Genomic DNA, 15,835 nt, shown 5'->3' with positions numbered 1-15,835 from the left:
AGAGCGATTCAAACACGCCCACATGGAAGCCGTTCAGATCTGTCCTCGGGGTAGTAAGCGCGTTATTGTGTTAATCGCTGTGTATAAATGCTCCGTACTGGCTCTCCACAGATACTTACAAGTGTTTTGGTTTTTTTTCCTCCAATTGAAGGCCCTAAAATAATGATTAAAACAGATCTTAATCCTGAAATCCACGAATCACATGTCTAAAATGTCCCAATTGTTGTCCAATTAGCTGAGGACAAAGGGTGAAGTCACGACTGGATTGTTTAGTTGAGAAATAATTAGATTGATAATCTATAGTTATAGATAAATACACTAGTTATGAGGTATTTGCGTTGTTTTGAGGCTTTATTTAATTGATTAAGGAAATCTTGCCATAAATATTTTCCTCATAGTCAATGTTCCCTCTATGCTGCGCAACTGTGCATTTGCGCACTTGTCGCACACTCTCAGTGCAGAGTAAAACAGAACCAGCGCAAACTAGAGCCTGAAATCTTTTTTTTTGGGGGGGGGGTCAAATTGAAGGCAAGGCCCTAAAAATGATTAAATCAGATCTTAATCCTGAAATCCACAAATCAAATGTCGTAAATGTGTCAGAATTGTTGTCCAATTAGCTGAGGAGAAAAAGATAGTCACTACTAGATTGTTTTGTTGAGGAATAATTAGATAATCTATAGCTAGAGATATATATACACTAGTTATGAGGTATTTGCGTTGTTTTGAGGCTTTCTTTAGTTAATTAAGGAAATCTTGCCATAAATATTTTCCTCATCGTCAATGTTCCCTCTATGCTGCGCAACTGCGCATTTGCGCACTTGTCGCGCACACTCAGAGGAAAACAGATCCAGCGCAGTGAACGACTCTCTGAAGTCTTTTTTTTTTTTTTTTTTTTGCTCAAATTGAAGGCCCTAAAAAAATGATTAAAACAGATCTTAATCCTGAAATCCATGAATCAAATGTCAAAAATGTGTCACAATTGTTGTCCAATTAGCTGAGGAGAAAAAGATAGTCACTGCTAGATTGTTTTGTTGAGGAAGAAATACATTAAAAAAAATTTAATATATATATATAAAATAGTAAAATAATATAGCTCAAGATAAATACACTAGTTATGAGGTATTTGCATAGTTTTGAGGCTTTCTTTGGTTAATTAAGGAAATCTTGCCAACTCAACTAAATATTTTCCTCATTGTCAATGTTCCCTCTATGCTGCGCAACTGTGCATTTGCGCACTTTTCGCACACTCTCAGCGCAGACGACAACAGATCCAGCGCAGGGAAATAGCGCCTGGAGTCTTTTTTTTTTTTCTTTTTTTTTTTGGTGAAACATGGCAGCACACACGAAAGAGCTGCTGCTCGGCCACACACGCTACTTCCTCGTTTACCTGACACCGCTCCCCTCTCCATTTTAAAGGGGTACACTCATAATTACAAACACCGGGGTATGTGAATAATCGAAGAAAAAGTGGTGAAACTAGATGAGATTTTCTCTTTTTTGAGTAAAAAAAAAAAAAAAAAAAAAAGGTCTGGTCTGAAGCCAAAGTAGAAAGTACAGGATGAGATGGTGTATAATGTTAAAATTCCACCTTGGCACAGCCTGATTGAGGATGAAATCACAGACGATACATTGCCCAAAAAGCTAATTCTGTATTTTACATGTAGGATGCAACATAACATCGACCCTAAAACTGTTTGGGAGCATCATTCAGCTTTCAACATGCATTGCAAAAGATATTCTGCAAGCAATAATTCACTTTTACACCAAGAAAAACAGACTGTGGGTTAAAACAAAAAAAAATATCAAACAAAGTTGGAACCTCCTTTTCAAATTTATAGTTAATAGTTGGCTTGGTATGTATTTGTATCGTAATGTATTTTTTGACATTTTCAGTGTAAGTTTGCGAAAAACACACAAAATTGTTCTTAAAAATAATCTGACGGGAATGTAATCTGAACATTTTATTGAGCCATAACGTCAATGGATGACACTGATCTGACCACGGTGCATACGTCTGATGTTGCTCACAGTGGTCAAAGGGGGCGCTCACGGCCTCAGTGTGTTCGCTCAGACACGTCAAAAATTAAAGGGAACATTGTATTGAGAAAATGTTTTTGTTTTCCACACAAGTTATTTATTATTGATCCTAAATTATTTGCAAAACTACGAAAATTCTAATTGCCCTAAGAGTGACAAAGAGTTATATTGTCGGTTTTGTGGCCCGTTTGCTTCTTTCCACGGTTGCGGAGTCATTTGCGTCGGGTTCAGACATTGCCACGTGCTCCTGAATCCGTCTTAAAATCCGTAACGCGAGCTGCTCATTTGCCCTGCAAACTTTGTTAATGCACAGCAAGACTTGAACCTCCCACCCCCACCCCGCTCTGCTCGGGCCTGAAATAATTGCCGTTGTCTGACGCTGTTAGGACTTGTGGTAATCGCTCTCTGGCTGGGCAAAATCCCCCCCGGAGAAGCCTGATCGATCGCTCCCGCCCTCCGTTTACGGCTGGAGGATTAACAGGATGAGGGGGATCATTTATGACCTGTTTTATTATTTTTTTTTTTTCAGGGAACTTGTTTGTGTTGTGCCGCTCGTCGTCTTTACAAGCTTTTAATTGGGAAAATGTGTCTCTTACCCGGTCCAACTTTGTAATCTTTATCTTGCCCACACGGCATTGTCGCGGCGTCACCGCCTGGCGTGGTGTTGTAACGGGTGACACCTGAGGGCACAGCGATCAAAGTCGAGGCGCGGGGGCCAGATCTGGCCCGCCGTATCATTTTATGCAGCCCGTGAAGGCAAAGCATGTGTATAAAATTCCATGATTTGTGTTAACATCTGAACCAAAATTTCCGACTCTCATACAGTACAACCTCGGTTCTCGACCACAATCCGTTCCAGAAGGCGGTTCGAGAACCGATTTGTTCGACAACCGAATCGATACTTCCTACGTCTCCAAATAGAGGCTGCGTTATACACAATAACAACGCGCTTCGTGGATCAGTTGGTCAAGCCGGGTGCGTTATGTTATGTCCGGATTTTTTCATGGTGTGTTCAAATTCACCGTAACGGGTTTTGTTATTTCTGGGTCTTGTCGCAGGCAATCGAGTCCCGATTTTCATTTGAAAACAGAAGCAAAAAAATCTCAAAATTTTCGTTCAAAAACTGATTTGTTCGAGAACGGAGACATTCAAGAACAGAGTATTGACCGTATTTCATAAATGATAACTTTGATATATTACAGGCATTTTTTTTTTCAATAGTTGAAAACCCATTCCCTTTGATATCTGAATTGAAATTTAGCTCCTCAATGTGTGTAATATGATGAGGCGATGAAATAGTTTTATTGTTTCACAGTTATAACAGCCCTCTTGAGGGAAACCGGAACTCCAATTTGGCCCTCGACAAAAAATTTGTTGGGCACCCCCCCGCCTTAGGGCAAGGCCACCGTTTATTTAACATGGCCGCACACGCCATTCCGCCAGTTATCGACCCACAATGCTTTGCGTTCCAATACATTCCAGCTGTTCTGTCAATTGTGGCGTCAAGGGAAGGTCCATTTTTGCTGCAACTAATGGAGCAGTCGAGTCAACAAAAAAACACGTTTAACGGCATCTTACATCTAACTCAGTAGTTGTTGTAGCCAAAGTACGACGGTCGTTATTCCGTTATCAAGGTCCGGAAAGTGAGCCACATCGGCCGTGGCCCTCCACAGGTGTTCCACCGTCGGCGTGTATCGTGGGGGGGGCGACGTCACACGATGGGCTTTTATCGACGATGTCGCTGTCGAGTCGATGCTGATAGTTGTCGAGCTCGTGACACCGGCCCGAACGGAGTTGCGATAGCGTCGATCTCACGGGCCGTGGGTGTTGTCTTTCGGATTCGGCTACTGGAGGCGATTAGCGGAATCCGAACGATGTCGGTATTGTAGCCAATGTTGGGTTTATAGCCGGCGATCCCGTCGGCTACAGCGGTTCGGTGGATGGCCGAGAGGCCGCGCCCGTAGTCCTCCGCGTCGACGGACGGCCGATGAATGTACCGATGGCTGGATTATCTCGGACGGTTGGCACGCTTCTTGCCTTGTCATCTCGTGATCAGGATGTCCGGCGAGGTAGCACTGAAGCGCGTATTGTTTCCTGAGCACGACATTGTGCTCGCGTACTGGAAGGAGTTTCGACGTGTCGGTGACGGGTGGAGGCCATTTGGTGGCAGCCCGTGGCGGTTCGAAGGGCGGTGTTTTGAGCTGCCCGGACGGAGTCCCAGGGAATCGACCTACGTTGCGCTCCCTCCATCTAACTCGGTCGTACAGTTGAACATAGAAAACGAGACTGTGCTCCTTCAACTAAGCTGCGAGTCCAGCCGGGCTCACCTTTTCCGCTTCGTCCGTCCCATCAGGGCAAAGAAGGTTTCCTGCAGATTCTCCACAAGTACATGGAGGTCCACGGCACGGTGTACTACGAGACGCAGAGACCCCCAGAGGTCCCGGCCTTCGTCAAGAATCACGGCCTGCTGCCCCAGCACGAGCTGCAGCAGCTGCTGCGCAAAGCCAAGGTGAGGAACCGTCGCGTGACCTTCTTTGCGTTTCGTGTTCGGATGGAATCTCATCGACGCACTTGTTAAAATAGCATCGGCGCCCTTTTCCTCCGCCTGCAGCTCTTCATCGGCTTCGGTTTTCCGTACGAAGGCCCTGCCCCCCTGGAAGCCATCGCCAACGGCTGCGTCTTCCTGCAGCCAAAGTTCAAACCGCCTCACAGCTCGCTCAATCACGAGTTCTTCAAAGGGAAGCCCACGTCCAGAGAAGTAAGTCGTTGTTTTTCCATCCATCCGTCATTGACACGTGATCTTAAATCGCAGGTACTGAATATACCAACAGAATTTGGTGGGGTGATAGCGACCAAATAGCAAAAACCTGCAGTCCCAAAATTGTTGTTGTCGATACTATTTAATACCATAAATATAACTATACCCAAACACTTGAATATCCTCACAAACTCATTTTACATTACCCAGAAAAGTCAGTAGCTGACCCCTAAGCGGACACGCGTGTTACTGTCGTATCCGCAATCACGAGACCTCCACGCTTTGTTAGCTTCGACATCATCTTTGCTAGTCAGCAGACGCTTGAAGTCCACTTTGATGACCACGGGTAGCGCGATACATATTCCATCGCAGAAAATCTCCGGCATTGAAAGTCGCCGCCGTTGTCCTGCAGGTGTCGTCGCAGCATCCGTACGCGGAGCAGTACATCGGCAGTCCTCACGTCATGACGGTGGACTACAACAACTCTGTGGAGTTTGACGCCGCCATCCGAGAAATCATGCGGACCAAGGTAACCTCGCCGGCGGGAAACATTCATTTGGGACCTTTTGGGCTTCACGAATGGTCTCCCCATAACGTTTTTAGATCATTTGAAATGCAAATACCCGAGTTGACGACGTGTCCGAGGCAAACCTAATGAAACCGGCTTGGTGTTGAAATTCAAAATGTCCGTTTTAAAACAGATGTCAAATTCTGGTCAAGACTGCTTATTACATCCATTTTATTTGCTGCTTATCCTCACAAGGGAGTCCTGCAGCCTATCCCAGCTGTCAACGGGGGGGAGGCGGGGTACAACGTGGATTGGTCAACAGCCAATCACAGGCCACATCGAGACAAACAGCCGCAGTCACAATCACACCTAGGGGCAATTTAGAGTGTCCGATTAATGTTGCGTGTTTTTGGGATGTGGGACGAAACCGGCGGGTCCGGGATTGAACTGGCAGGTCCTCAGAACTGTGAGGCCAATGCTTTACCAACTGATCCACCGAACCGCCGACTGCCTATCACATGATTCCCTGAATGCGAGTTTTGTTTTTTTTTTTTGTCTGAAGTTATTTTGCTAGTTTTTGTGACAAGTGAAGTGCTGCATCCTTGAGTGAAAAGGCTTTTATTGTCCTCGTTTTTTGTTGTTGTTGTTGTTTTTTTTCCGGGGGTTGCAAAGTGGCAGACTTGCATGACGTGCTGTAATTCGTGATCCTTGCCACATTTTAATGTCACAAAAATATGAGGAAACTCTGCAACTGTGGGAATCTGTAGGGGGGGAATGCATAGCGTGTAAAAGTGTCTCTTCATTTTATAGATTATGAAATCACATCAAATCCAATGAGACTGTGTATTTGTTTGTGTCCCGTCTTGTTGACGTTTGTCTCTGTCCTCTCCTTTTTTCCATTTCTGTCGCTCCCCTTTAAATCCCTCTTCTGTCCGACGCAAATTTATAAAATGGTAAATATCCATCACCCGCAGCGGCAGTAGCAAAGACTCAGCTGTCGCACGGGAAAAACGTTGTATCATAAATGTTTAGCGCCCCTAAATTAGCACGACACAATAACCTTCCTGGAGCATTTCACATCTTCTCCTGCAATGCTTTCAATAGACTGAATTAGACAAGCAACACGTGAATTGTTGATCTGAAAAAAAAAAAAAAATACTAAAAATTGGGGCACCCTATATTTTGACTGCTGAAAATGTTGCCGTTTCCTTGCGGGTTGTCTGTGATTTCCTTTCAGCTGTCGTCCACGCTAACATTTCGTCACAGCCGACTGTCAGCCGCTGGAAGTCTTCATGCAAAACGCACAGGAAGCGCTTCTCCCGGCACTTCTTTGTACACACACACACACACACGAGCGAGCGTAGCGGGATTGCGGCGAGTCCCGAGATGATGAAATTCCTTGTATCGGCCGTATCAGCCCGCTGAGCCATACCTGCACAATATGGCCATTATCTACAAACCACACGCACCGTCTGTTCAGTCATGCAGGACAAAGCAATCTCTTGCTGTCTGACGAGTCATCATGTCCCAATAAATCTTTCTTTCTTTCTGTCTTCTCATCACACAGATCTGAATCTTTTAGGTTTGTTTTAAGGTTTCCAACCAAAAAAAGTTTTTGCGACAATAGATCAGCTCTCCATCCCCCTCGACTTCTCTCCCTAAAATGCAACATTGCGCCGCGTGGCCCGATTCCATCGCCCCTCCGGACTGCCAATCTGACTGCTTTGCTCTGCGCTGTTATTTCTGCAGTTATAGATCACTCCGGCGGTTCGTCTGCAGCTAATTAGCCAAATAAAGCATTTTAAGCACACGTCGGCTCGCAGCAGCCGCTCCGTTGCTCCGCCGCGCCCCATCCGTCATCCGCGTCGCTTTTACCGCGGTCCGTCCGGCATGTGCCGGAATGATGTATCCGGACGTGTGCCTCCGCAGGGCGGCGGGCGACCGTTTTGAAATGTACCGCGTAATTATGAGTGCTGTTTGTGTGGCAGGTTGAGCCGTACCTGCCGTACGAGTACACATGCGAGGGCATGCTGGAGCGAGTGCACGCCTACATACAGCAGCAGGTGAGATGCCCGCATACATACGCAGGCCGCACCTGTGTATAAGCCGCACGAGACATTTAAATAGAAAGACTGTACACAGAGAGTTTAATGCTACTGCCGCCATGCTAATGCTAGCGCCATGCTAACACTAGCGCTTCGCTAACAGGGCCAGTAAAAAAAATATATATACCCGTTAAAATTACTGAGACACGCCAGTAACACGCTAGCGCAGTGCTAACGGAGAGATATTTACAAAGAAAGCATTTTCAAAGTTTTAATACCTTAGCTTAGCATGACATACCAACAACACCATAGCACGAACAAGGCTGGTAAAAAGGTGAGGCCCCCGTAGCTTAGTGGTTAAAGCATCGGTTTGGTAAAACAGGGGTTGTGAGTTCGTATCTCTCGTATCTTGCGTCAGCAAGGGTACCTGGCCTAAAAACTGTGCCAAAAAAATATGGGCGATCATCTGAGATGTCACGCTGTGGTGACCCCTAATGGGACAAGCCGAAAGAAACTTGTAACTTGCTGGTTTAAAAAAAAAAAAAAAAAGCCACGGCAGCTACACAGTAGGTTAAAAAAAGCATACCTAAATCACTGAGACGCGGCTGCAACCGCTAGCGAGGCGCTAACCGGCAAAAGTCACCTCCTCGACACATTTATTGCACCGGTCACACTCTGACCTTTTCCGCTCGAGTGCCCCCTTGCGGCCGTGATGGAAAAAAAATGCACAAATCAGCCGCATCACCGCATAAACCGCAGGGTTGAAAGCGTGTGGGAAAAAGTCGATGTTTATAGGCCGGAAATTACGGTATATACTTGAGATCTAAGTAATCCAACTTAACGTGTTTTTTGAGATACAGGGTGTCATTGTACAGGTCTTTTTTCATCTTTTGACTTGTGAGCGCAAAATTGAGATATGAGCGCCTTATGGTGGCTGGGAACTCGAAGTGAACAATTGATCATAAAAGACGTCACGTGACGATTAATGCCACTTTCAGTTGATTTTTTTTTGTTTGTTTTTTTTTTTTTAATTCAAACAGAATTACGCCTGTATTTAAAACATCTAAACTGCCTGCAGAACGGGCCCCTAGCTTAATGACAATGCTAATTAGTGTCTATGTTTCGGTGCTTTAACCATTTACGCAACAGAATGAACACAAATGGTTCCGCAACAACATGTAGACTAAGAAAACAGGACTCACAGTCATGGATTCTTTATCCTGTGCATCGAACGACAGATATTAGTGATGCACTGATGAGCTCAGATAGGACTCTAGGCATTATCATGAATCATACTTGACTTCGAGGCAGGACATGCCCGCTGCAACATGATTGGCTGCTGCAAAGAGGTCACTGTCTGCCTCGAGGTCTCTGCAGCTGCTCGCGACGCACGTGGGGAGGGGGTGGGGGTTCAGATGCGCTTTTTGAAAAAGATCAGTTTTTGCAAATCTTGTGTAACCCCAGGCTGTGGCTCGCGGACCCCCGGTTCCCGAAACCATCCACTATAGTGCATTAAACTCCAGTTCGCAACATTTCATCACCGTCTTACAGCCGCTTGTCAGTTTCTCTCAACACACTCACAAATCGAAGCACCCCCGTTCCTCCCTCCCTCCCGCCGGCTGCCAAGCTCGACATCTAATGATATTGATGAACCAGGGGCGAGTCACGCAAGAGGCGACGTGCCACCATGATGTATTTGTAGCGGTGCGGACGGCAACCAGATGATGATTTGTATTTTTAAAAGTCGCTTTCATTACTTACAGCTCAGACTAAAGACTGTTTAGTTGCCCATTTTGTGCCTTTGGTTCCGTGGCCAGCCCACGCGGCCTTCCCCGTCGTCAACACAATGTCATTTCAACTACATTTTGCTTTTTCGGCCTGCAAATTTGGAATTATTTCCAAGTACCAACACTGCATCCAAAGAAGGGCAGCCACTCTTCAGACATGTTGCAAGCGTTTACATTTTTTTTAACCAATCAAAACTTGAAAAATAGGAGTTCACATTTTGAAATGCACTGTTGGAATACCGTAATTTCTCGAGTATAATGCGTCCTCAAGTATAACGCGCACCCCCAAAGTTGAGCAAAAAAAAAATATATATCAGGAAACCCCTTCTACCTATGTACAATGCGCACCACCAATTTGCTGGTACCCATATCCTCAAAATATTGGGAATTATCTGTATTTATATTTTGTTAGGATTGTACTTTTCAAAAAAATCATTAATAATAATCATTGTGCACGTGCTGATCTAGTTGTAATATTATCTCGGGAGAGGCCACAGGACACGCTTGTCCTGGTCCCTTTAATTGTCAGAACAGAATCCCTTAACCGACTAAAATAAATGCTCAAAGGTGGCTAAATGTTTTATTAATACTGTTGATAACAAATATTATAGTCTTAAAAATATAAACTATTTAATAATGTTTAACTTAAACAATTTTTTTACATTAAATATTTGTGCATAAAACATTTGTGCAAAGTGCAGTTTCTCCTCTAACGAGAAATGAGGGTAATGGGCACATTAAAAAAAAAAAAAAAAAGTTTTTTTAAAAAAAGCAACTATTTCAATTGTGTGGGCTCTCCCGTTTTTTTTATTTTTATTTTTAATGTGCCTTCGACGCTCGTATTTCGCAGTTTGAGCTCACGTTGTTTTGATACCCACCTGAAGCCATATCGTTGTTTCGGACCACGGCGCAACTTCCAGGTTGGCGGCGTCATCGCCACGAGAGATGACGCATTTCTTTTAAAAGCAGCCGCTCAACTCGCCGTTGTCGTCGTCATTTTTTTGTCTTGGTCTAAGTTAAAACAAACTCACGGGCGATCGTTTCTGATCTTTGGTGCAGTAGCAACAAGCGTGCTACGCTAACGATCGTACAATGCAAAGTCATAGAGTTCAGGTTGGGTGCGCACATTACCGTAATATATATAAATATGTCACTTAAGACATCGAATATCATATTTAAAAGTATATGAAGGGTTTGTTTTCAAAACGAGACATAGGCATTTTTTTTCAGATTTACGAAACTCGCGCCAAAATTATCCAGCTCCGAATGGATAATTTTGGCGCGAGTTTCGTAAATCTGAAAAAAATGCCTATGTCTCGCTTTGAAAACAAACTCTTCATATGTATACCATTTTTTTAACCACTCTGTGTACCTGTATTCAACTATACAATGTAATTTTTTTTCCATCTATACCTAAATATAATGCGCTCTATTAACTTTTTGAAAATATTCTTGGAAAAATGTGCGCATTATTTTTGAGAAATTACGGTAAATGAACTTTTACACTTATAAAAGAACATATTACACACAGGTACCTTTCCACAATAATTTTCCACTCCCCCGCCCCCCAACAGCCTAATCTATAGCCCACAACCATGTCTAATCTAAAAAAAAATATTGCTTTGGTTCTTCTGGAATCTCAACCATGTCTAATCTAAAAAAATATTGCTTTGGTTCTTCCGGAATCTTACTGTCAAGAAACTTTTGAAGTGAGTGAAGGTGCGCCTTGACGTCAGGTCATAGCCGTGTCTAATAGAAAAAAAGCACTTTGCTGCCATCTTGTGGAATCTCTAGTCAAGCATATCAGTTGCCAGCGACAGCAGGGTTCAGTCCTTTCTCAACCCCCGGATATCAGGGGTTCGCTGTATATCTTTACCGTAAACCAAGAACCTCTTGAACTGAACCGGTATGGTTAGGGTTGACCGTAAGCCAAAGAAAACTTTGCCAAAACGCTTGCGGTGCTCTTTCCCCCTCAGGACTTCTGCGCCCCCGAGCCGCCGTTCGTCCCCGCCAACGTGTCCAGACGAGGCTCCGCTGGCGGCGGCCCGACGAGGCCTCTCTTTGTGCCCCGGGCCAACTCCACAGGCCTGGGCTGGGCGCCCGACGCGGCCCCCCCGCCCGCCGCCTGGCCCCCGCTCAGCTCGCTGCGGCTGCTGGTGTCGCAAGAGGGCGAGTCGTGCGTGGGGGCGTGCCGGGGCCACGGCCTCATCTGCGAGCCCGCTCACTTCCGCTTCATCAACAACAAGGAGGCTCTGCGCAGGTACGACGCCACAAAGTCAGCAAAGGCCTCGGTCGCTTTGTCTTATTTTCATATTCTAGTCCTTAGTTATTCATTATATAATCCACAATATTGTATCTCCCCCCGTGGGCATGATTGATTATTTTTTTTATTTATTTTTTTAATGATACGCATCCCGAGCGGCCGAAAACGCCGCGGGATCTTTTTGTAGACGTGCCGCTTGATCGTTGGGCCCACGTTGGAAGGGAAAAATTGGGAGTTTTCCGTTTGGGTTTGAAATACATAATTTGTGACAGTCCTGCACAAAATGCATCCCACCACCATCGTTAATGCGGACTTTTTGGCTTTCAGTCAGCCGTCCATGCATGAAACTTCCCAGGCAGGAGACAAGCAAAATATTCGATCACTTCAACAAATTTTCATGTTCGACATTTAGGACACAGGTGTCAAACTCAAGGCCCAGGGGGCCAGATCTGGCCCTCCGCATGATTTTATGTGGCCCGGGAAAGCATATCATGTGTGTCAACCTCCATGATTTCTGTTCAAATCCGTACCAAAATTTCAAATTGTCATATCATAAATGATAAAAGATATCACAAGCATTTGTGTGTTACCAAACATCAACAAACATCACTCTTGATTACTGATTCCAAAACTATCCATCTATCCGTTTTCTTAGCCACTTATCCTCATGAGGGTCGCAGGGAGTGCTGGAGCCTATCGCCGCTGTCAACGGGCAGGAGGCGGGGTACACCCTGAACTGGTCGCCAGCCAATCGCATGGCACATCGAGACAAACAGCCACACTCACAATCACACCTTGGGGCAATTTAGAGTGTCCAATTAATGTTGCATGTTTTGGGGATGTGGGAGGAAACCGGAGTGCCCGGACAAAACCCACGCAGGCAGGCACGGGGAGAACATGCAAACTCCACACAGGCGGGGCTGGGATCGAACCCGTGTCCTCAGAACTGCGAGGCCAACGTTTTCCTGGTGATCCACCCTGCCGCCATTCCAAAACTAGTTTCTAAATTTAATGTGTAAATATGATGTGGTGAAAGATTTTCATAACGGCCCTGTCAGGGAATCTGTAACCACAATGTGGCCTGCGAGAAAAATGAGTTTGACACCCATGATTTAGGAAATCGTGTCAGGTTTTTTTTTTTTTTTTTTTTTTTTTTTAATAAATCTTTTGTTTGAAAATGTTGCCAATCTCAATGTACTGCAAGATCAATTCAAGATCAAAGTGTGCACTTTCTGCACGGAGCAACGTGCCACAAATGATCCCCAAAGTATTCCGTTGCCGGGTATGAATCCCTTGTGTTTTGCGACATGGAAATACGAAGACAGACGCTTCTCTTTTTTTTTTTTTTTTGCACGGACGCCGTGTACTGTATGTACACACGTGTTGAAGTTTGCTCCAAAACAAGAACTTCGGTTCAGATGTTTCCTCGGCGGTGCTCAGACGTGTAAATTGTGTATTTGTTGTGTAGCGTGTTTTTCTCCACTCTTTTTTTTTTTTTTTTTTTTGCGTGTGTACATGTAGTTGTCGTTTTTGTTCTTTGCTTTCCAGAGACATTCTTCTTTTCGAGTTGTCTGCCGTGCGTGCGCGACACAAACGGCGTTTCATCTGGCAGCCGCCTCAGAACCCGGCCGACGTCTTTGGTTGCTTCTCCACCGAATCCATCGTCGGTGATTTTTCGACACGCTTTCTGCGGCCCTTTTTCCCGTCCGCCCGAAAATGCACCTTCTGCATTTAGTAGCGCTGTGCAAAATGGCCACCCTCATAAAAGGTTTTCGAACGTCTTTATTAATCCCACGCCGGCCGACTAATGAGCCCGCGTTTAGGTAGTTGCACAGTGCGCCCCTTTGCCGGTCATAAATAAAATTAGCTTGCGGTGAAATAACATTTTAAGGCCTCACAACAACAACAACGTTTTCCCCGTGCCGGTGATGAACAGCAGCGGCTCTTCATTTTGACGGCAGGACCAGATATTAAACACAATAAATTGATTATAATCCAAGGAAGTCTTTTCAACTTGGCAAATAGTGAGCATGCAAATCATTATTTAGATTTTCATGAAAAATAAGGATATATATATATATATATATATATATATATATATATATATATATGTATGTATGTATGACTTGTATCGGGTTGAACCAGGATGCTATCATATAAAAGCAGAAATTTGTTTCACAATTAGCATCATGTCACTTTTGTAAAACCCATACCTTGACGACAGCTGTTTTTTGTTTCTTCTTATGTACCCTATTTTCCGCATTATAAGGCGCACCTAAGAGTCTTTCATTTTCTCAAAAGATGATAGTGCGCCTTATACTCGGGTGCGCCTTATATATGGATCGATATTGAGCCTTTAGTGCAACGCCATCTAATGAATGCATAATCTAACCCTAACCTTGACTGTAACGTCTATTCTATGCGACCTGTATATGAAAGAAGTCTTTAAACAGGCCATTTATTGAAGGTGCACCTTATATTGCGGTGCGACTTATAGTGCGGAAAATACAGTACCGTATATGTTTTTTACTTTTGCACTTATTTTCCACTAAGTTAACCACCGTTAATATTTGAACAGTTTTAACTACCGGTATAACGAGAGTGGTGCCAAAAAAAAAAAAAAAAAAAAAGTCAATGCTAAAGGAAATGAGTTTTCAAACATTTCAGATTGAAGCATTCATTTCACGATTCAAAAGCAGTTCACAGGTGTCTTTTTTTTTTTTTTTTTAAATGATCATGTCGACCACAGGTGTCAAACTCGAGGCTGGGGGGCCAAATCTGGCCCATCACATAATTTTATGTGGCCCGCGAAGGCAATTCATGTGTTAACGTCCATGATTCTTGGTAAAAATCTGTACTAAAATTTCATATATAAATATGACGAGGTGGTGAGTGTGGTAAGGAAGTGAAGAAACGGGTCCAAGCCGGGTGGAACAGTTGGCGGAAGATGTCTCGTGTTCTATGTGGCAGAAGAGTCTTTGCTAGGATAAAGGGCAAAGTTTATAAAACAGTGGTGAGGCCGGATGTAGAGCATTTTTGTAAATAGGCAACAAAAGATGAACTTGAAAATTTATCTATTTATTATTCTATTATATATATATATATATTTTTTTTTTGTTATTTAAAATTGATTTATTTAGGATTATTTTTTTCAAGATGTATTTATTTTAAGATTTTATTTATTTATACAGATGTTTTATTCCCAAAGATTACACAGGCTACTTGTTGTATCACGTTGTAAGTAAAGCTGGCTAAAATTGAATTTTTTTTTTTTTTTTTTATGTTTGTGCGTAGGTTGGAGGTTCAGTGTGAAGTTCTGGACTCCGAGATGAACCACATCCTCCCGGCCTTCTCCGTGTTGCGGCGCGAGTGCGGGCTTCAGCGCGATCCGCTGCTCTTCAGCTGCGCCGGCCAGTCCCCCAAATACAGGCGCCTGTGCCCCTGCAGGGACTTCCGGCGCGGCCAGGTGGCGCTGTGCAGGGACTGCCTCTGACGGCGGCGGCGCGTACTCGGGCGGGAGAACCGGCGGCGAGGCAGGCAAACGAGCGCCCTCACCTGAGAGCGCAAGGGCGGCGGCCTCCGTTGCGGAAAAGGATGAAAGAGTTCCGCCGGGGCACGACACGACGGGGCTTCCTGCGGGCGTCGGCGAAGCCGTCGGGAGCGTAGCCCGCCCCCCGGAGGACAGTTGAAGAACATACCTGCTCATTTTGAGGACCCCGGAGGGAAAAAAGGCTGCGGTGTCATTCCCTCCCCGGACTTGGAGGCCAGCTCGGTTCAATATCCAATCTCCTCTCAGCGAGCAAACAAAGGGGAGACAGACAAGGGGGGGGAGTTATCGCCGGGGCTGCCACCCCACCCCCCTGCCGCCGCACCCACCCCACGGAGTCATTTATCAGACCAAACTGCCCCCGAGTCGGAGGCAACATCGCTCAATGTAATCATCCGTGCTCACAAAAGGCAGGAAAAGGAGCAGAGAGGATACAGATAAAGGCCACAAAATTATTTTTCAATGAATACGCTCAAGTGGATTTTTCAGAGTCCTCGGCGGGCGGCTGCCTGACGGAGGAGACGTCACCAAATAAAAAGATCATCATGGATCAAAGCCGCGCGCTGTCTCCTGTCATTCTGCTCTCCTCCGCGATCCGTCTGATCTTTCCACAATTGCATTTTGAATTTAATTTTTTTTTTTTTTTCTCATTTGCGCTCGCACGCGAGCATCCTGACTCAAACGCGATTTTGTTTCCAAGGGCTGTCGACTTTGTCTTGAGCGTGGGCCGCGTCATGCTAAAACCACGTGTGCAATCGCCAAAAATCATGTGTAAACTTTGAAATTCCTGGTTTGGTTCACATTCGGGACCGAGTCTCAAGTGTTTAAACTGTAATTAAACCACAAAGTATGATCACAACACGGTTTTATAATTTCTAATAACTCCTTTT

At 44.8% G+C, this 15,835-nt stretch overlaps 1 protein-coding gene across 5 annotated transcripts in view; it reads left to right on the top strand.

Moving 5' to 3' along the window:
• Nucleotides 1-15,505, top strand: part of LOC133506461 (alpha-1,6-mannosylglycoprotein 6-beta-N-acetylglucosaminyltransferase B-like) — a 108,242-nt gene extending 92,737 nt beyond the window's left edge. For 4 of the 5 annotated variants that reach the window (XM_061830639.1, XM_061830638.1, XM_061830636.1 and 1 more), the window contains 6 exons: nucleotides 4,391-4,546; nucleotides 4,649-4,795; nucleotides 5,208-5,324; nucleotides 7,292-7,366; nucleotides 11,112-11,395; nucleotides 14,693-15,505. In XM_061830639.1, coding sequence (XP_061686623.1) covers nucleotides 4,391-4,546; nucleotides 4,649-4,795; nucleotides 5,208-5,324; nucleotides 7,292-7,366; nucleotides 11,112-11,395; nucleotides 14,693-14,891 — 978 coding nt within the window. In that variant the 3' untranslated portion in view covers nucleotides 14,892-15,505. Of the gene's footprint in view, nucleotides 1-4,390; nucleotides 4,547-4,648; nucleotides 4,796-5,207; nucleotides 5,325-7,291; nucleotides 7,367-11,111; nucleotides 11,396-12,946; nucleotides 13,303-14,692 lie in introns of those variants that run through there. The other variant, XM_061830637.1, reaches the window with a different exon arrangement.
• The last annotated feature ends 330 nt before the right edge of the window (nucleotides 15,506-15,835 follow it).

Source organism: Syngnathoides biaculeatus, chromosome 9 (assembly GCF_019802595.1).
Source record: "Syngnathoides biaculeatus isolate LvHL_M chromosome 9, ASM1980259v1, whole genome shotgun sequence".
In the NCBI taxonomy this organism is placed as follows: Eukaryota; Metazoa; Chordata; class Actinopteri; order Syngnathiformes; family Syngnathidae; genus Syngnathoides; species Syngnathoides biaculeatus.
The sequence above is the reverse complement of the archived record's forward strand: the minus strand, read 5'-3'. Positions and strand labels throughout refer to the sequence as shown.